Source organism: Trichogramma pretiosum, unplaced genomic scaffold (assembly GCF_000599845.2).
Source record: "Trichogramma pretiosum strain Unisexual culture from Peru unplaced genomic scaffold, Tpre_2.0 scaffold32, whole genome shotgun sequence".
Lineage (NCBI taxonomy): Eukaryota > Metazoa > Arthropoda > Insecta > Hymenoptera > Trichogrammatidae > Trichogramma > Trichogramma pretiosum.
In genome coordinates, this window is record NW_019641641.1 from 388,771 (window position 1) to 409,932 (window position 21,162).

The 21,162-nt window shown below is 32.3% G+C and overlaps 1 protein-coding gene across 13 annotated transcripts in view; it reads right to left on the reverse strand.

Annotated features, from left to right (window-relative positions):
- The window catches only part of LOC106652560 (titin), an 81,085-nt gene extending 60,303 nt beyond the window's left edge, over positions 1–20,782 (reverse strand). For 11 of the 13 annotated variants that reach the window (XM_023459734.1, XM_023459731.1, XM_023459735.1 and 8 more), the window contains exons 1-26: positions 20,131–20,227; positions 16,867–16,909; positions 16,476–16,750; positions 15,700–15,839; positions 15,372–15,593; positions 13,996–14,357; positions 13,457–13,805; positions 13,136–13,377; positions 12,831–13,060; positions 12,597–12,740; positions 12,153–12,410; positions 10,252–10,395; positions 9,349–10,167; positions 8,212–9,270; positions 7,563–8,105; positions 7,231–7,485; positions 6,936–7,079; positions 6,428–6,829; positions 5,944–6,345; positions 5,644–5,863; positions 5,237–5,409; positions 4,970–5,109; positions 4,369–4,885; positions 4,147–4,290; positions 3,819–4,073; positions 40–3,744 (exon numbers count right to left, since the gene is read on the reverse strand). In XM_023459734.1, coding sequence (XP_023315502.1) covers positions 40–3,744; positions 3,819–4,073; positions 4,147–4,290; positions 4,369–4,885; positions 4,970–5,109; positions 5,237–5,409; positions 5,644–5,863; positions 5,944–6,345; positions 6,428–6,829; positions 6,936–7,079; positions 7,231–7,485; positions 7,563–8,105; positions 8,212–9,270; positions 9,349–10,167; positions 10,252–10,395; positions 12,153–12,410; positions 12,597–12,740; positions 12,831–13,060; positions 13,136–13,377; positions 13,457–13,805; positions 13,996–14,357; positions 15,372–15,593; positions 15,700–15,839; positions 16,476–16,750; positions 16,867–16,909; positions 20,131–20,227 — 11,284 coding nt within the window. Of the gene's footprint in view, positions 1–39; positions 3,745–3,818; positions 4,074–4,146; positions 4,291–4,368; positions 4,886–4,969; positions 5,110–5,236; positions 5,410–5,643; positions 5,864–5,943; positions 6,346–6,427; positions 6,830–6,935; positions 7,080–7,230; positions 7,486–7,562; positions 8,106–8,211; positions 9,271–9,348; positions 10,168–10,251; positions 10,396–12,152; positions 12,411–12,596; positions 12,741–12,830; positions 13,061–13,135; positions 13,378–13,456; positions 13,806–13,995; positions 14,358–15,371; positions 15,594–15,699; positions 15,840–16,475; positions 16,751–16,866; positions 16,910–20,130 lie in introns of all 13 variants that reach the window. The other 2 variants (XM_023459737.1, XM_023459727.1) reach the window with 1 other exon arrangement.
- Positions 20,783–21,162: the final 380 nt, after the last annotated feature.

The window sequence follows — 21,162 nt, forward strand, 5'->3', positions numbered from 1 at the left end:
AATAAATTACTGCAGTATAGAATATTTTATAATACTTACATGTACAAATAATTGTGGCTTTTGATGTAGCAGTGCCCCATCTATTTGTAGCTCTGCAAACATATTCTCCACTATCTCTCGCGTATGTATAAGATAAGTCTAAGGAAATGAATCCAAAATCATTGATTTGATGAACTCTTGATCCGGTTGCGAAAGGTCTACCATTATGGTACCAATCAATTCGCATTGTAGAGTCTCCAACAGGTTCAACACGACAATCAAAATGACTAGATTCACCTTCCATAACTTCTATATCTTTTAACTCTACAATGAATTTGGGAGGATTTGGCTTTTCTTCTTCTGATAAGATTTCATCTTTTTTATACAGAAGTTCTTCAAGTTTTTGAATACTCTCTGTACCAGTTTTAAAATTATTTGGTAATTGAGGTTCTAATATAATTCCTTGTCTTCCGCGAACCTGAAGTTTACATGATACAGTCGCTTCTCCGTGACTATTAATGGCTTTGCAAGTGTAAAGACCCGAATCTCTTTGATAACAATTAGCAACTTCCAAAATGACAAATCCAAAATCATAAATAGTTTTAACTCGAGAACCTGCTAGAAGTGGTTTTCCATTGTGGAACCATTCAACTCTCATGCTAGAATCATTAACTGGTTGTAATCTACATTCAAAGTGAGCCAAAGAATTTTCTGAAAGACTTAAATCAGATGGTGTTGTGATAAATTCTGGTGGTTTTCCAGTATCGTCATCAAATATCATTTGTACAGATTCTATTCCAAGTCCTTCCAATTCAGCAATTTTATCGATCGTACCTTCCATTCCTTTGGGAAGTTGGGACTCTAATATTATGCTACGTTTTCCTGTACATTTCATTGAGCAAGTTGTTACAGCTTCTCCATAATCATTTATTGCTCGACAACTGTATTCTCCAGAATCTTCTGGGTATATAGGGGATATTTCAAGAACCACAAAACCAAAGTCACAGAAAGTACGGAAACGAGTACCAGTTTTCAATGGTTTTCCATTCCAGAACCATTCGACCTTCAATTTCGTATCATTAGTTGGAGTCAAACGCGCTTCAAAATGTGCACTCTCTCCTTCTCGCAGTCCATCTAAATTACTCAATGGACTTGTGAAAACTGGAGCTGTTCCTTTAGTTTCCATAACATTCTCATCGTTTGTTTTGATTAACGAATCTTCTAGATTTTGAATTTTCTGAAGACCTCCTTCCATACTCTTAGGTAATTGCGATTCAAGAATCAAATTGGCTTTAGACAAGCATCTAAGCGTTGCTTTTGTAGAGTCACGACCTTGTTTATTCGTTGCAACGCATTCATATTCTCCTGAATTTTCTTCGTAACAATATAATATGTCCAAAATAACTATACCAAAATCATGGAAAGTACGATACCGATGTCCGTGCGGTAACTTCTTACCATTGCAAAACCATTCAACTTTTAGATCTGGATCAGTAATCGGAGTTAATTTTGCCTCAAAATGAGCTGATTGTCCTTCAACTAATTTTGAAATATCATTTATCTGGGAAATGAACTTTGGAGGTTGGCTAATTGTAATTGGGGATATAGCTTGTTGATCTCCTGTGTAAGTTTCAAGTTCTCTTATTTTAGCAAGAGCATCTGGTTGCAAGCTATCTGAATAAACTCCACTCTTTCCAAAACATTGTAAAGTTGCCTTGGTATAATCTTCTCCATATTTGTTACTTGCTTTGCAAACATACTCACCAGAATCGTGTGACATTACACCAGCTATGTCCATTACAACAAATCCAAAATCTGATAACATTTTGTAACGAGAAGAATGACGTAATGGTTGCCCATTGTGGAACCACTCAACTACCATACTTGGATCTCCAGTTGGTACTAAAGTACATTCAAAGTGAGCTGATTGATTATCTTTTAAACCATGTAGAGACTGAATTTGAGTGGTAAACCGTGGCTTTTGACCTTGTGATTTATCTACGCATTCTAGATTCAAATGTATTTCGGAGGTACCCCACTTGTTTGTTGCTTTACAAGAATAAATACCAGAATCTTCAATTTTAGTACCCAAAACTTCAAGAACTACAGTTCCGAAAGCGTATACAGTACGTATACGATGGCTTGCTTCAACGGGTTTGCCGTTGAAAAACCATTCAACTTTCATAGTTTGATCTCCAATAGGAATAAGAGTTCCTTCAAAATGAGCAAGCTCTCCCTCTGACAGATTTGAAATATCTTCGGATTTGGATACGAAAACCGGAGCTTTGCCGTCATCGCTCTCAACTGTAGCTTTGGTTTGTTTTCTCAATGATTCTTCTAAATCTTGTATAGCTTCAAGTCCTTCTTTACCTTTTGGATGTTGAGATAACTCAATAATGTTATCTCTCGATGTGCAATAAAGTGCTGATGAAGTGAAAGCTTCTCCTGCCTTATTATATGCTTTGCAAGTGTAGATTCCTGAATCTCTATCATAAGCTTCGCTTAAATCAAACGTTACGAAACCAAAATCACAGGTTGTTTTAAAACGTGAACCATGTTGTAAAAGTTTTCCATTAAAGTACCATTCTATTTTTAAATTAGGATCATCTTTTGGTTCAACGATTCCCTCTAAATGAAGTGTTTCAGTTTCATCTAATTTTGTTTCTTCCCGAAGTTGAGTTGTCCAAACAGGTTTAGGATATTCTTTCTCAATTTGACTAATTTGCTTTGTACCTTTAGATGCAAAAGCTTCGTCTACTTCCTTCACTTTTTCAAATCCAGCCTCACCTTGAGGATGTTGAGTTTGCAAATAAATGCTCTGTTTACTAGTGCATTTAAGACTGCCTGAAGTTTGAGATGAACCTTTTGAATTTGTTGCTTTAACTGTGATTATTCCAGAATCTTCTTCGTACGCATTCATTAAATCTAAAGAAAGGTAACCAAAATCGTATGTTGATTTGAACCTAGCACCGTGTGGCAAAGGTTTTCCATTGAGGAACCATTCAATTTTCATTGTTGGATCTTTGGATGGTTCAACTGTACATTCAAAGTGAACATTATCACCTTCAGTACATTCCACATTATTTAAATGACTAATAAATATAGGTTCTTCGTAGATTGGCTCTGGTTTTTCAGAGGAGATTTCAGCTGGTTGCTCAAGAGCACTTATTTTTGGAAGAGCGTCAGGATGTAAAGTATCGCCGTAGAGCCAGTGTCTGTCAGCAATTTTAAGAGAACATGTTGATACAGCTTCCCCTAGTAAATTTGTCGCTTTACACGTATATATAGCTGAATCATCCGATCGAAGACCATTAATGGATAAAGAGACTAATCCGAAATCGAATGTGCTGCGAAGACGTGTCCCCGTTTGTAAAGCAACACCATTTTTATACCATTCGACACGAAGATTTGGATCAGCTCGCGGTTCGACTTGGGCTTCTAAATAAACATGTTGACCTTCAACTAAATTATCATAGTTTTTGAGATGTGTTGTGAAAACTGGAGCCTGTTGAGGTGTAGTATCGATAAACATGTTTGGCACTTTATTCATTTCGGCTTCTTTCAGTTGTATTTTTTGCCATGCTTCTGGTTGAAGAGCTTCATCTGCTATTGCTGATCGAGCTTTTACTTTCAGTGAAATAGACGATACTGCTTCACCTGCTTTGTTGATTGCTTTGCATGTGTATACACCAGAATCTTCTGGAATGACTTTCATGATATCAAGTGTAACATATCCAAAATCATGATTGACATGATACCGAGATCCTAAAATGTTTTTAGATATTAACAAAATTTATTTTAATAAATTTAGCTCATAATGAAAAAAGGCATGTACTTACCAATTTGAAGTTCAAGACCGTTGATGTACCATTCGAAACGTAGGTTAGCATCACCAACTGGAACCACTCTGCATTCATAGCGAGCTAGTTGCCCTTCTACTAATTCACTCGGACCCGTAAGAAGTTGCGTAAATATAGGTTTGTCAAATAATTTTTCAGGTTCCTCAACTCGTTTCGGAGTTTTATCAGCTTCTAACATGGCAATTTTTAATTGAGCTTCTGGATGTTGAGTACCTAGCTGAATGGTCGCTTTAGCTAAAAAGATTCAATAAAAATTTAGTTCCCTTCTATCAATCAGTTCCGAATTAATATTAATTTTAGTATTTACATAGAATTTTCATTGAAGCAGTTGTGACAGCCTCTCCCAAAGCATTAACAGCTTTGCACATATAAACTCCTTCATCTTCTTCACGAACATGAGAAATATCTAGAGCTACATATCCAAAATCATGAACTTTTGATATTCTTGAGCCTATATAAAATTAAAAACATAGATTTGATGAACAAAAAGTTTTATATTAATGGATGTAAAATAAATTAAAATACATACTCATTTCAATTGGCTTTTCGTTTCTGTACCATTCTACTTTCATAGTCGAATCTCCAACGGGAATTAATCTACACTCAAAGTGAGCAGTCTGATTTTCCGGAATGTTATCAATATTTTGCAAAGGTTGAGTAAAAACTGGTCTTTGAGTAGTTTTCTGTTCTGGAATATCAGATTTTTTCCATGGTTGTTGAGATTCAAGTTCACGAATCTTATCTAATCCTTCGGGTCTTTGAGATTCAGTAATTATACTGTCTTTTGCTTCAACTTTCAGGTCAATAGAAGATATACATTGCCCAAGACTGTTAATAGCGCGGACAGAATATTTTCCTGCATCTTCAGGTACTGTGTGATTGATGTCAAGAGCAACGTATCCGAAGTCAAATGTAACATGGAACCTAGATGCTGATGGCAATGGCTTATCGTTGTGGAAAAATTCAATTCGCAAGTTAGCATCATGAAGTGGTTCAACCTGGCATTCGAAGTGAGCGGTTTGTCCTTCAAATACATTAGTCGTACCCTACAAAATTTAAATAAATTATGTATTCTTGGTCGTTTCAGATTTCATTTATATTAATTTATTTATTCGTCAATTCAATCTTACTCTTAGCTCTGTAAGGAATCTTGGAGGAAATACGGGAAGTTCTTCAATTTCTAATTTTGCTGGTCTACCTTGAGCTTCTAGTTCTCTAATTTTTTCAAGTCCATCGGGATGTTGTGTATCAAGAACGAGACTTCGATGAGCTGAAATATTATATAAGATAAGAAATTAACTTTTAAAATATTATTGGAGTAGCAATATAATATGAAATAGTAATAGTAAACAAAAATGAACTATGACTATTAAAGACAATTAATTAATTTAACTTACATCCAACTTTGATAGTGCAAGTATTAACAGCTTCTCCAGCTAAGTTTGTAGCCTTACACATGTAAGTACCAGAATCTTCGGCATAGCTATAAAGAATATCGAGAGCCACATATCCGAAATCATGCGTTGTTCGGAAACGATGACCAGTTTTCACTGGTTTTCCGTTTACAAACCTAAAATATAATTTTTTAAACATATATCTTTTAAAAAAATGGAGTTTGTGAGGCAATGCCAGAATTCACGTAATTATGTCAAAAAGGTAATAGATGTTAATAATTTATCTTATTTACATATTTTTCAAATTTACTTCTAAGCCTATTGATTCTTTTCAGGCATCCTTGTAGTCTTTTAAAAAATCAATGAAATACCCTCGGCATCACCTCAAATTAAATAAAATTTTTAAATACCATTCAATTTTCAAATTAGCGTCATTGATTGGTTCAAGTCGAGTTTCCAAATGAGCATGCTCGGCTTCTTTTAAATCGAGATTACTTAAAGGAATCAAGAAAACTGGTTTTTGATAAACTATTTCTTTCTCTGCCTCTTGCTTGATTTCTACCGTTTCCAATTCACGAATCTTTTCAAGGCGCTGAGCATCAAGTGTATCAAGATACAATCCTTGTTTAGCTAAAAGAAAATATCTCGATAAATTAATCGGAAAGGGTCACTTTATAAATATTTTGTTATTCGATTTTTGAAATACACACAATCAACAGTTATAACACAAGTTGTAACGGCTTCTCCCAGAGCATTTCTAGCCTTACACATGTAAGTTCCAGAGTCTTCTGGATAAGCATACAAAACATCTAGAGCCACATATCCAAAATCATATATAGTTTTTATTTTGTGTCCTTGAGGTATTGGCCTTCCATCTCTAAACCATTCCACAGTCATAGTCGGATCATTCACTGGTGTTAAAGTTGCTTCTAAATGGGCACTTTTTCCTTCTGTTAGATGTTCTATGTTTTTCAATGGTCTTCCAAATTTGGGTTTTTCAGCTATTATTACATCTTCTTTGTCGTTTCGCCTATAACGTGAATCATCTTCTAAATATTGTATTTTTTTTAAAGCTCCTTCATGTTGAGTTTCGTGAATTATAGATGCTCGCGCTGAAAAAAATTCAAATAATTGTTCAGTAATAAAATATTATTAAAATACTTTTAAAATGTTAAAATAACCTTTCAAACTCACATTTAACATTAAGTTCAATAATACTTTGTGTCTGACCAAGTTTATTGGTAGCCTTACAAGTATAGATGCCTGAATCTTCTGCGTAAACGGACAATATATCAAGCGACGCAAAACCAAAATCATATGCAGTTCTATATCTATGGCCAGTTGATAATGGTTTACCATTATGGAACCATTCAACTTTCAAATTAGAATCTGGGTAAGGCTCTATTCGACACTCGTAATGGGCGCTTTGACCTTCGATCAAATTCTTCGGACCATTTAATTGGACAGTGAACTTGGGTTTTTCAATAACTGTTACTTCTTCTTCTTCTCGTCTTTGATATTTGTTTGAACTTTCAAGAGCTTGAAGTTTAGTCATAACTCCTTCATGCTGAGATTCGAATTGCAGTGCAGCTTTAGCTGAAAAAATACAAAAGCTTTTGGATCAAAGTTTCCATTCATTGATGCACCCTCATCTTTAACTAACTTATTTACTATGTCAAGTACTATTTCATATTGAACTTACATTGTACAAATAATGTGGCTGAAGTAACTGCTTCTCCTAAATCATTTACCGCTCGACAAGTGTACGTGCCAGCATCTTCAGGATTGACATACTTCATGTTTAGAGCCACGTATCCAAAATCATGCATTGTTGTAACACGATTCGCTAAAAATGAATAAAAAAAATAATAGAATAACATTCATTAAAGTAATGTAATTATACAGAAAATCAAAGAGACTTCGTTTTATTGCACGATTTTAATGCAAATATAATTTCCATAAAGAGTCTAGTTGTGTATTTGTAGTTTTATACTTACATGCTGAAATTGGCACTCCATTTCTTAACCATTGAACTTGAAGTTTAGAATCACCGACAGGAATTACTCGAGCTTCAAAATGAGCAGCCTGATTTTCAGCTACTTGCAAATCTTTTATTGGCATTGTAAAAAGTGGTGCTTGAGTTATAATTTCTTCTTGTACAGTTTTACGTTGATATCTTGAATGATCTTCTAATTGGCGAACTTTTTGTAAAGCTTCTTCGTTTTGAGTTTCTAAGTAAATTGATTTTTTTGCTGAAAATAAAGTTTATTTTTATATAATATCATTCTTATAAATTTTCAAGTTTAGAGTTATTTAAAGAATCTCTTACAATGCACAAGCGCACTTGCTGACGTAATTGCTTCACCGATTGCATTTTTAGCCCGGCAAGTGTATGTTCCAGCGTCTTCTGGATACGCATACATTATGTCCAAGGCAACGAATCCAAAACTGTTGGTTTCAATAAAACGTGAACCTGATTTAACCGGAGCGTTGTTATGGAACCATTCTACTGACATCGTTGAATCAGATACTGGAATTAATCTACACTCAAAATGTGCTCGTTGACCTTCTTTAATCTCAACATCGTTTAAAGAAGTCGTAAATATTGGAGCTTGAGTTGTTGTTTCTTCAATATCTTCTCGACGATTGAATTTCGATTTGTCTTCAAGATAATGTATTTGTTCTAGACCTGTTTCATTTTGAGTATCAGTGAGGATTTGTGCTGTAGATCTACAACTGAGATTACAACACACTTCGTCACTTCCAACAAGATTAACAGCTCTACAAGTATATATGCCGGAATCTTCAGCAATGAGATCAATCACGTCTAGTGCTACGTATCCAAAATCATGAATCGGTCGGAATCTATGCCCTAGAATAATATTTGATGCATTTTTTAAAGTTATTTAAATAATAATAATAACAATAATAATAACAATAATATTTAATTGATAAATCGATAAACAAATTATATTTACCAACAGTAACTGGACGTCCATTTTTGTACCATTCTACTTTCAAATTGGAATCAGTGACTGGCTCTAATTTACACTCAAAATGAGCATGTTGACCTTCTCTTAGATTCTCTTGATTTTTTGGATGAGTAACGAATTTTGGTTTGATATTAACAACTTCATCAACAAATTCATGTCTCTTATATTTAGATGCATCTTCCAAATATTGAATTCTCTCAAGACCTTCTGGGTGTTGAGTGTCAAGAATCAAATCTTTTTTAGCATGTACTCGTACTGAGCACGAAGTAACGGCTTCTCCAAGTTGATTGCGAGCTTGACAAGTATAGACCCCGGAATCGTCAGGATAAACTCCTAGAATATCAAGTGCTACATAATCAAATTCATAAGAAGGTCTGAAACGATGACCAGTCTTCACTGGTCTTCCGTTGACAAACCAATCAACCCTCATCGAAACATCTCCGACGGGTTGTACTCGACATTCTAAATGTACGTTCGTTAACTCAACAGTTTCGATATTGTGAAGTGGTCGAGTAAATTGTGGTGCTTGCTGAACTGTGATTTCTTCTTGCTGCGTTTTTCTGTATCGCGATGAATCTTCTAACATTTGTATTTGCTCAAGTGCTTGTTCATGTTGCGTTTCAGTTTCTATGTCTGACCGACCGATGACTCTAACACAGGCAGATGTATGAGCTGATCCTAAATGATTTGTAGCTCGGACAGTGTATTCTCCCGAATCAATAGCATTCGCATGGATTATATCAAGGGCTATATATCCAAAATCATAATAAGTTCTAAACCTTGAACCAACTGCTATTGGTCTACCATTTTGGAACCATTCAACGCGCATGGTCGGATCACCCATTGGTTCCAAACGACATTCTAAATGAATATTTTTACCTTCGCTTACTGGTGGCTGATCACTCAAAAGTTGAGTAAATATGGGCTTTGACTTTGAAATTTCTTCAATAAAGTATCTTGGTTCTTCGAATTTGGATTCTTCTAAACGCTGAGTTTTTTCATAAGTTCCATGATGCATTGTACTAGTATCAATACTAGATCGAGCTAAATTAAAATTGAAAATTATTAATAAATTTTGAATAGTTCGTTTAAAATTTGATTTTTTTTCAATTTGTTACTTACTTTCAACCACCATCATGGAAGATAATTTCGCGTCACCTAAATTATTTTTTGCTACCACAGTATATGTACCAGCATCTTCTGTTCGAACTTGGAGAATATCAATAGCAACATAACCAAAATCGTGATAAGTTTGAATTCTATTAGCAGCCGTAATAGCTTTACCATTGTGGTACCATTCAATTTGAAGATTTAAATCATTCTGAGGCTCAACACGAGCTTCAAAATGAGCCCTTTGACCTTCGACAATCTTATTGGTACCTTTTAATGGCCCTAAAAATTTCGGTGCTTGATTTATCTGCTGTTCTTCTTCAATTTTTCGAACGTATCGAGAAGAATCTTCTAAATTTTGTATTTGCTGTAATCCACTCGGATGTTGGCTATCGTAGATAATATCATTTTTAGTAATTACACTCATTTGAGCTGAAGTATGTGCTTCTCCTGCACGACTATATGCACGACACGTATAAATACCAGCATCGCGTATAGTAACATATTTAATTGTGAGAGCAACATATCCAAAATTGAAGAATGTCGTTATGCGTGAACTAGCTTCGACCGGACGACCATCTTTTAGCCACTCTACTTGAAGTGAAGAATCTCCAACTGGTTCGAGTTGAGCTTCATAATGTGCAAAACCACCCTCTCTAATATTCAATTGGTCTTTGATAGGGCCTTTAAATACCGGTGGAATGAATTTTTCTAATGGCTCTTGGACATATTTCTTGTGAACGTTTTGCTGATAAGCTTCTAACTCTTCGGCAGCCTCAATGTATCTTTGTTGCTCGGGAATTCCGAGATCCGCAGTAACATCAGTACGGGCTAACATTTTTAATAAAATAAAAATTATAATGATAATTAATTTGTATCACTTGTTAAATGATTTTTATTGAATTATAATATTACCAAATACTCTTAAAGATGCAGAACTGATTGCCTCTCCTAAGCGGTTAAAAGCTCTTACAGTGTAAGATCCAGCATCTTCACTCCGTAGGTGCATTATATTGAGTGAGACGTATCCGAAGTTGAAGATGCTTGTAATCCTAGAACCTGAATAAAATTTTTTTTTGATCAGCAAATATATTTTGTTGTAAGAGCAAAATTATTGAGCTGGGTCAAAATAATACTTTTTTACAAAACCGTGCGCACGTATATCACCGATCTTGACGCGCTTTTGGTATGTTATAGTACATGGTAAAAAGGTCTCAAAAAAAAATTTTTAGACCCCCTCCCCCCTCCTACCCCCCACTTCCGGTATAAACGTCCATTTTCGATCTATATTTTTTCTGAGGACATGAAGCAAGTAAAAAATCTGAAAAAATTCATAAAAATACTTTTCCACAATCCAAACAACCTTGAATTTTTTCAGATTTTTTGAGTGCTTCAGGCCTTCAGATAAAATCATTGAAAATTTCAAAAATCGAGATACGGCGGTATGAGCCGATGTAGTACTCGGAAATTTTTTCAGTTATTTTTCGCATTAAAAAACATAACCTCAATTTTTTTCAGATTTTTTCAGATTACCTAACGCACCTTTTGAAGCCAAAAACCGATTTTTTTGACGAAAATAATTTTTTTAGGACAGTACGGAGCCTCGAAAAATCTGAAAAAAATTTTTTCTTGTTTTTTTCATCAAAATACGTAATCTCAAATTTTTTCAGATTTTTTAATTGAAGGCGATAGCTTCTAGGGCCGAAAAATGCTATTTTTAACAAAAAATGGTTCCTAGAACCCGATGGTTCCGGTGAAAAAATTTGAAAATATTTTTTTTGAATTCCTTGTCAAATTTTAATAAATTTTGACCGTTTCAAAAGTTCGATTGAAGCTTCCTAGCTCATTTTAGAGCATCAAACGAGTTTTATCATTCCTTAATGTCTTCAGAAACGTCTTCAGATATTTTGCACTAATCTTTGTCCTGCTCTAAAATGAGCTAGGAAGCTTCAATCGAACTTTTGAAACGGTCAAAATTTATTAAAATTTGACAAGGAATTCAAAAAAAATATTTTCAAATTTTTTCACCGGAACCATCGGGTTCTAGGAACCATTTTTTGTTAAAAATAGCATTTTTCGGCCCTAGAAGCTATCGCCTTCAATTAAAAAATCTGAAAAAATTTGAGATTACGTATTTTGATGAAAAAAACAAGAAAAAATTTTTTTCAGATTTTTCGAGGCTCCGTACTGTCCTAAAAAAATTATTTTCGTCAAAAAAATCGGTTTTTGGCTTCAAAAGGTGCGTTAGGTAATCTGAAAAAATCTGAAAAAAATTGAGGTTATGTTTTTTAATGCGAAAAATAACTGAAAAAATTTCCGAGTACTACATCGGCTCATACCGCCGTATCTCGATTTTTGAAATTTTCAATGATTTTATCTGAAGGCCTGAAGCACTCAAAAAATCTGAAAAAATTCAAGGTTGTTTGGATTGTGGAAAAGTATTTTTATGAATTTTTTCAGATTTTTTACTTGCTTCATGTCCTCAGAAAAAATATAGATCGAAAATGGACGTTTATACCGGAAGTGGGGGGTAGGAGGGGGGAGGGGGTCTAAAAATTTTTTTTTGGGACCTTTTTACCATGTACTATAACATACCAAAAGCGCGTCAAGATCGGTGATATACGTGCGCACGGTTTTGTAAAAAAGTATTATTTTGACCCAGCTATATTTTGCTGTTATATTTTTAAAAATTATTTTGCTTATTCAACAAATTTTTTTTTGCTGCATCTACCCCTAAATTTATTTCAGTGTATGTAAAATAGTATTCTTAAAATAATCATTGCCATTTTTAGTCAGAAAATTTCCAAATTACTCACTAGCTGTAATTGATCTTCCATCTTTGTACCACTCCACTTTCATCGTTGGATCGCTTACTGGAGTTAGTTGCGCTTCAAAATGTGCATTTCTTCCTTCTGGTAATTCACCAAGATCTTGGAGTGGTCGGATGAAAACTGGCCGCTGTAGAGAGGTTTCATCAATGATTTCTTGTTTTTGGTACTTGCTGTAATCTTCTAATTGTTCTATGTAACGAAGACTTTCAGGATGTTGGCTCGTTTGCTCAATGGTAGCTCGTGCTAAGAAAAAGATATCAGATTGAAAGAATTTTTCGAACAGATTAATAACTAGAATTATTAAATCAGTTATAAACTAAATGTTGGTTAAAAAATGATTTTAAAAAGTGTTATTACTTAAAAATGAGTTTAAAACTAGATGTCTAAATTATAGTTATTTTGTTTGAACGAACTTATATTTTTACTTACGAATAACGTTCAGACTAGCTCGAGATTCTGCTGCTCCGGTTGAGCTTATTACACGACATGTGTACTCCCCGCTGTCTTCTTTGATTATACTGATTAAGTCTAGAGCTATAAATCCGAATCTGAAAACTGTAGTTACTCGAGAACCTAAAATGATGAGTGGGTTTATAAGATTTGTATTTATAATTATATTTATTTATATAGTTTTTTAACATGAAATTTTAAAAGACTACTTACTAGCATATAAAATTTTTCCATTTAAAAACCATTCTACTCTCATTGTAGGGTCACCAACAGGTTCTATTCTAGCTTCAAAGTGAACCCGGCCACCTTCTGTAATTTGAAAATCTCTTAATGGTACAATAAATCTTGGAGGAGAATACACCCGATCTTCTTCATGAGGAGGTAAATGTGGTTTTGGCCGCTCTACATGTTTCAAATTAATAATTTCAGGACTTGGTATAGGTCTGTAACAAAAATGGCATCAATTAATTCGATACTAATTAAAATAGAACAATAATATCATTCAACACAAAACTTACTCTGGTTCAATGACTCTTGTTGGTCTCGGTAAATTCAGACGCTTAGGAGGTTCAGGAGCTGGAGGTTTTTTAGTTTCAATGAATAAACGAGCACGAGTAGCTGTTGTTCCAGCCATATTTTGAGCGGAACACTGATACCATGCAGCATCATTGAATTTAGCTTGAAAAATATCTAAAGTTGATGAGCCATTAGCATCCGTAGAAATACGAATGTTTGGACCAGATGTTATCGATACTCCATCCTATCAAAGTATGAATATTTTTGTTAAGAAAATATGATTTCGCAAAATGAATATTACTATCGAAAAATATTCTACAAACTTTCTGCCAAGTGATTCTCGGTGCAGGTGATGCCACTGCTCGAGCAGTAAAAGTTACAGGTTCACCCTCTTTTACTGTAGCTGTAGTAAATCGCTCAACAAATTTCGGTGCCACTAGTTGTTCTTTTTCAATCACATTCAAATTGCATTGAAAAGATGTCTCACCGGCTTTATTCTTAGCAATACACACAACGACGCCATTATCTGATTTGTTAACACTCGTTATCATAAGTGAATGACTGCCTGTTTCATTCACTAGAATTTTATGCGTAGTATCATTGGTTACAGGATAACCATTTATGTACCACGTAACTTCTGGATACGGCCGACCGGTAACGCGGCAGTCGAATCTAAAAATAATTTTTTTATTTTTATCGAAAAATTAATACGTCTAAATGATATTTTTTATAATTATGTTTATTTATATTTATTATATTTATTATTATTTTTATGATTTTTATATATTTTCTTTTTTTTATATTTAACTTGTATTCTTTGTTACAAAATTAAAATTTTAATTTTATTGTATTGTATATTTACCTTGTCATTTTTCCCTCAGTCACATCTCGATCACCAGCAGTGCGAATAAAATTTGGAGCCAATATTTTACCGCTTTCAGTGTTAGAATAATCTGATCCTTGAGTTTCAGAGTGAAAACATTTCATAGTTTCAGTCGTTGTTTGTGTAGACTGGGTTGGCACAGAGTCAATCTGATCATTTGCCTCAACTGCTAGATATGCTGAGCTAATTGAACATCCTTGAGGATTTTCAGTAAGTAAAGAATAATGTCCAGTATCTTTAGGAGATATACCATGGATCTTTAGATGAGCTTGCTGATTTGAATAAAAGGTTTCAATATGTTGTGAGTCTCGTAAACGTTGCCCGTCTTTAAACCATGTTATCTGCAAATAGAATAATTTAATTAATACTACTAGTGCAATTAAAAAAATTATTTAAACACAAGAATTCATGAAATTTATGATTTTTCAGATAAAAAAACTGTGATATGGCCCAAATTGTATTGCAGTTAATATCTTAAGCTTTACAGTAAAAACAAATCTTACTGATACTTAGCTAACTCAAATACTAGGAAAATTAAGAGTTTAGTTTTAAAAGTTTTTATTAAAACTGTTACATTTGAAAAAAATCATATTTAAATAAGTAATAAAAATAATTTTTTTTTTTTTTGAGATACTTTTAAGTATTTAGGAAAAGAAAACTCTATAAAAGCTGCCATTTATAAAATACTAATTTAGTTTTTTAGATAAAAAAGATAGCACTCTGAGTGCACCTGAACCATGGAATAGAAAACATATTTTTATACAGTTTCAAGGCACAAAGATCATAAAAAAAATATACATACGCATATCACAAAAAATTTTACATTCTATTAAGTAGATATAAATAATTGAAAATTATCTTTTAATGAAATACAGAAGCTAAAATACAGAGACTCAAAACATTTTTTTAGATTCCCACTAAATATTTTTCTATAAATCTAAGATAATGTCTTCGTTTTGTTTTTCTTTCAGACTTTCGCGTGGCTACTTTGAAAATTATATGAATAATCAATATCAAGTAATTTGAGTTTGATCTCTTTTAGTAGTCTCTGGGAGTTAAGGTTGTAATTATTTTTTTTATAATTTTTTCTTAAATTTATTTTGAAGACTTAATTTATTTTTCAACTCAGAATACTAGAATTAAGTATTTATAATTCGTTAGCAATTTTTAAAATTGAAATGTTTCTTTAAGCTTTTTAAAAATTATATTTTAAATCTTATAGATGACTTAAAATATTCCAAAAGTCGATATGACGTAGCTTTAAAAAAAATTTCAATCGAAATTTTAAGCAACCCTTTTGTAATCTTTTGCAATTTTTATTTCCGTTATCACTCCTTGACAAATACAAAACTTACTCTGGGTTTTGGATTTCCTGAAATTTTTGCCATAAAAACAGCGTCAGAACCTTCAGTAAGCTTTGAACTTCGAGGTTTTTGAATAATTTGTGATGGAGAAGCGGGTCCAAGACTACGATCGACTACAGTAGTAATTTTTGTGTCTGTTTCTCCAACAAATCTACGGGTAATAGACTCACGATACTCTGCTTCACGTAGAATTCTATATTCAAATGTATCAACCTAGAAAATAGCGCAGGTTTAAAAAATATTTAAAAGTATATTATATGTGTGTTTAATTTCAATTAAAATTATTAATTCTAATTTTTTAAGAAAATATTTTTTATACCTTAAAATCTTCAATAGCATGGGAGCCGCTACCATTACCAATAGAATATTGTTGGTATGAGTGAACCTCCTTTTTATAACTTGGTTGAGGTACTTGATTAAAACCTTCCGGTTGAATATAAACGGAACAAATTCCTTCTCCTAAAAAAGTATTCAATTGTTTAGCATTTTATATAATCTTAAATATAAAAAGACGTTAATTTATATTCACACCAATTTGAAAAAATGTAAAATAATTAATTATTAAATTGGAATAATTATTTCAATAATCTTCATTAAGATATTGTAGTTCTACAAAGATATACGTAATAATACTTTTGGAAAATTAAAAAGCCTGATGAAATTTGTACAACATCTGGTTTTAAAATAATTCAGAAAAAATAAATTTATTATTTTGAATGTCTATCTCAATATAAATATTATCGTGTACAAAAAAATGTATAGCATATGATCGAGAAAAAATACTTTGAATCGAATTTTACTAATAGTTTGAACTTAATTATTTTTCATCTTGTGAGCGAAAACCTTTTTATTTTGAAAAAATATCTTATTGATATAATTACTCATCATGTACATTTGGTTTTTTGGATAATAATTTAATACTCTTTCTAGGTAGCAACTAGCATTTAGGTAGCTTGAAATAAATTGAAATCAAAGTATTCATTTTTCATGTAACAATGTTATCATAAAAAATAGTTGTACAAAATAGAATTATCACAGTTGATTTCTAGATAAATAAAATTATTATAAAAATATAGTATTGCATGTTTGACCAACCATATTGATTTTTTGCATGACATGTATATTCCCCTTCATCTCCGGGTCCAATCTGATTAATTTGCAGTTTTACATTGCCTGTTCTCTCATCATATGACATATGTACTTTTTGTGTTTCGTACAATGGTGCACCCTTATGAGTCCATGATACTTCAGGCTTTGGATTTCCTTTCACACGACCTTCAAAAATGGCATTGCCTCCTTGAGCAAATCGAGCATTCCTGAAAATTTGCTCAAAAACTGGTGGTGATGGATCCCCTGGTCTACCTGAGAAACTAAAATTTCTTTGGATGATATAAAATATAATTATACAAAGACATCAATCTATTTTTGGAATATAGATTTAAATGGTAAAAACGGTAACACTTCGTATATTCATTATAATACTTACGCTGGTATTGTAGGTGTGGTTTGCACGATCATTTCCCCTTGAACTGAAAAGATAAAGAAAAATTAAATAAATATCGCAATATTATAATATAGTAAAGGCTGAATGTAAATCATATTGATGAGTCTTTTCAAATTTGATTCAGTTACGTAAATAAGTATTCAACATTTTCTAAATAAACTTTATTGAAAATTATTTGTATCTTAAATTACCCTTTTTACTATACTTTTTGCAAAATCAATAAAAGTTCAAGACGCCATATTTAAAATAGAATATGAAGTATGTCCCAATAAAATTCATCTATTTAACTAATGTCTACTAAAATATTGTACATAACTTTTATAAAAATATTATCAAATTTTAATTTCAGAATGCTTTATCTTATAATTAAATGCTTTATTTTATAATTAAAATATTAAAACGCTAAAGATCTACTTGATGGTGTATACTTATAAGTGTAAAAAGCTTGTATAACTAGGTAAACCATAAATTAATGGTTTTTCTTAATTATATTTTTAATGATTATATACTTCATAATTTTATTTCAAAATTTTGATGGACGTTTGAGTAATTCGAATTTCATATAATTAAATATCAGGGTGGCCCTTATATACCAAGCTACATGGCACCTCACTTTTTTTAGTTTATTTAAACCTAAAAATTAAAAACCCCGTAGCTACCGCCTTTTCAAATGTTCATTTTACTATTCGCTAGGCGAGAACGTCATTTTCGAATTAAAAAATGTCCTAAAAAATTATAAAAATATTTACTCGTATTCTTGTGCAGTGCCATCCTACGAAATTTTCGCACAATTATTTATCAAGTTTGTCTTCAGATGTATTTTCAATTGTGAGTAGAATAAGCTGCAATTTTAACGAACACCTTTCGAATAATTTTTTTTTTATTCATTTATGTACTGATAATTTTGAAGCTTATAAAGTATCCAAATATTACGGCATTTTCCCATGTTAGTTTAAAACATTATCCAAAAAAGTTTGACTGCTATTTTTAATTTAGTCTGAACAATAACTAATAATGCAAACATCATAAAATATTAATATTTACGTGATTTTTATAGCATTATGGGTTAGTATATTAGAAATCCATTTATACATTTTAGATGATTAAAAGACTAACTGTAATTTATTATTCTGTTGCAAGAAGAATAATTATACGTAAAAATAACTCTTGATCAATATTCTAAATTAAAATAAGGATAGATTGATTTACATTAGTGCAAAGTAAAATAAATTATTTTGGAAAAATAATTATGTACCAAAACTTCTTATTTGTGTAATAATATTAAAAGTAATGATAATTATAATGTTTTTTCTATCTGATTTTAAACTTCATAATTTTTCTTCATTAGAACTAGTTGAATTTTCTACCTACTAGTGACTCTATTTCATGATTACCAAATTACAATTTATTCCCAATTATAGAATTGGACAAGTTTCTTGAAAATTTGTTTTTATAAAATTTACAGCAATGTAGTAAAACTTAGAGATGGAAAAATTTACTTGCAAATTTAAATGAAAGTATAAAAATTATAGGGGTGCTTCGAAAATATAAAATAAGGCATTGACGCAGCCTTTTAGAAAATGGAAGTTAGGATCTATGTTAATGTGTTTAAAATGTAAATTTTGAACAACGATTTTTATAAATACTTATAAATTTAAGTTTCTTAACATATTAAGGGGAATTAAAGTATAAAAAGTTGTTTCAAAGGATTTAATTTGTTTCAAAAATTGATTAATAATTCATTCAATAACATTAAAAATAGAACATGTGGAAAACACATTATTTATATCAATGCATTATTATGATTGGCAAAAATTCTTATGGTTGAAAAATATTAGTAAAAATAAACATATATACGCTGTGTATACCATTCAGACAAGTCAGAAGCAAAGAATTTTAGTACGCGCGCTAGACTCTAAATTTAGCACGACACCGCTGAGAGCTCTCTCAAAAATAGAATAGTAATTTAGAATCATTCGTTGTAGAAATGTATTTGTTCATTTATTCATATATGTATATAAGGTGATTAATCGTATAGAAAAAGTAATGATTTTCTGCGAGTATCGTTAGCTTGATACTATATATCACAGTATACATAACTCTTGGCAAGTCATTACATTCCATTTTTACATACTGTGGTATCCTAAAGTTAAATTATTTAATTGATAAATGAAAGATGAAAGTTCATTTAAGAATTGCCTAGATTTGAATAAAAAAAATGTACCTAATAGGTTAATTAATAAAATTTTTTTTTCTAGATATAAAATTTCGTAAAAGCAATTCTGTTTTATCATGATTCACAAATAATTTTTGACGATTAAAAAATTTTGTTTTGTGGTATGGCTCATTGGTGTTTACCTGAAGGAGTATATGCATTTAGGTATGTACGCGTTTTACTCTTTTTATTCACACGTAACATGCTCGTTTTATCTGTTTCTTACTGAAGCGTGAACTAAAGTATAATATATCCATATATGCGGTATATTTGATGGATGTTGATTCATTATAGAATATAAACAGACAGTATGGTCAAAAACGGCTCTGAGCCAGCATGCTATGTACGATTAACAGTTCTTTGCTCACTACATGCACTTCGCACGCACGGTTGATCATAGTAATATTCATAACGTAAATTACGTTAGAGCATAGTATAGCAGTACGAAGTAGTATTAGTGCTTACTGTATTTTTTATTACTCCTAGAGTTTTATTCATTCATTTATTTTTAAGTGTGAAATTTAATAAAATTAACGAATCTTTTGATTTTATGCACGTACTAGCTGGGAAATGAAGATTTGTTAATAATTTACTAACTTTTTTCGAAAGACTTTTTACAAACGTAAGGGAGCCCTGTATTTTTAGATTTATAAATAAAATACTCATCACATTATAAAAATAACTCGGCGTTCCACGTAACCAAATAATTATTTATAATATACATATAAACTCATACACGATATCAAATTACATTGAAAATTTGAAAGCTACGATTAACGTCGCAGCTTGCTCGCCGATTTTAGCCGAGAATTTCCTTAAAGCACAAGTCGAAAAAAATATTTTAACCCAGTTCAAGATTTATTAATAGCAGACGCGATGACAACATGGCTACGGTTGTTCACGTTACTACTATATTTTACGCTGCCTTAAATTCCTCAAGACATGTATAGATAATTGTTTTATTTCTTTTGATTAGTTTTTTTTTAACCCATTTATTGGTACTACACAAAAAAATTTCATTTAGGACTGACCTCTCTGTTGAGTGATTTGCTGTCGGGTGACCTGAGTCTCCGTGCACTCTTGCGAGTACTCTTGCTTTTGCATGTCCCATGACTGCTGACGTCTCATTTTGTTAGCTATTTTTCAACAACTCCAGCTTGTAAACTGTTCTTCTTTTCAGCTTCGATAGTTGATTTAAACTTATTAAACTTGTTTTGCTATTTCGTCGCGCGCACGCGCGATTTTGTAGGATATCTTCAGGATATGGGCAAGATATCCAAACACGCACAAGCACTTTTTTAGAAGTTAAATAAATTATAAAACACTATTTAAAAACTTTTGCTCTCCAGTACAGCAAATTTTTGAATGAAGTCGTTTCAGCTTTTAATAGCTTTCGTCGTAAAATTCGTATTGATTTCAGCTTTCGATTGAAAACTGTCTCGTTGCGGCGATATCGAAGTAATTCGTATTTGTAATAGTTCCAGCGTCCGCCACTTGACACTAGTTTCGAAGAGCTTCTGATTGAACAGCAGAGCTTTTTGGACAGATAAATTCGCTAAATAACTATCACTTTGGTGCTCGTGCGCTCTGAGACTGGTAACAAGCTTATACAAATCTCTGTTGATAATCCAGCCTCAACAAGAGAGAAACAGCACAGAGCAGTAGCCGAATCCTTGATATTTTTTGGCTGCTGCACTAGCGGTGCTCTCTTTTACTTCTTAATTCTCGCTCGCTCGCTCGTTTTCTTCGCACGCGCACCAAGACGTCGGTCGAATGGCGCAGCGATTCCGGTACCTAGACGTCGGCAACGAGACTCGGGGCAGTTCGTTCTTTACCTCCGCCGTTTTACCCAGTAGTGGGAGAATGTTATCTTAGATTCAATTTAGTACGCTATAAGGAGGCGCGAATACCAACACTCCCCTCTTTAGATTAGAGCACAAGACAAAAATATAATTCAAATACTCGACACTCGTCAATTCGATATTATTCGTGAAAACGAAAGTTTTTACACGAAAAAAAATTTGTTTTAATGATAGAAAATTATTTATAGATAACATCATACG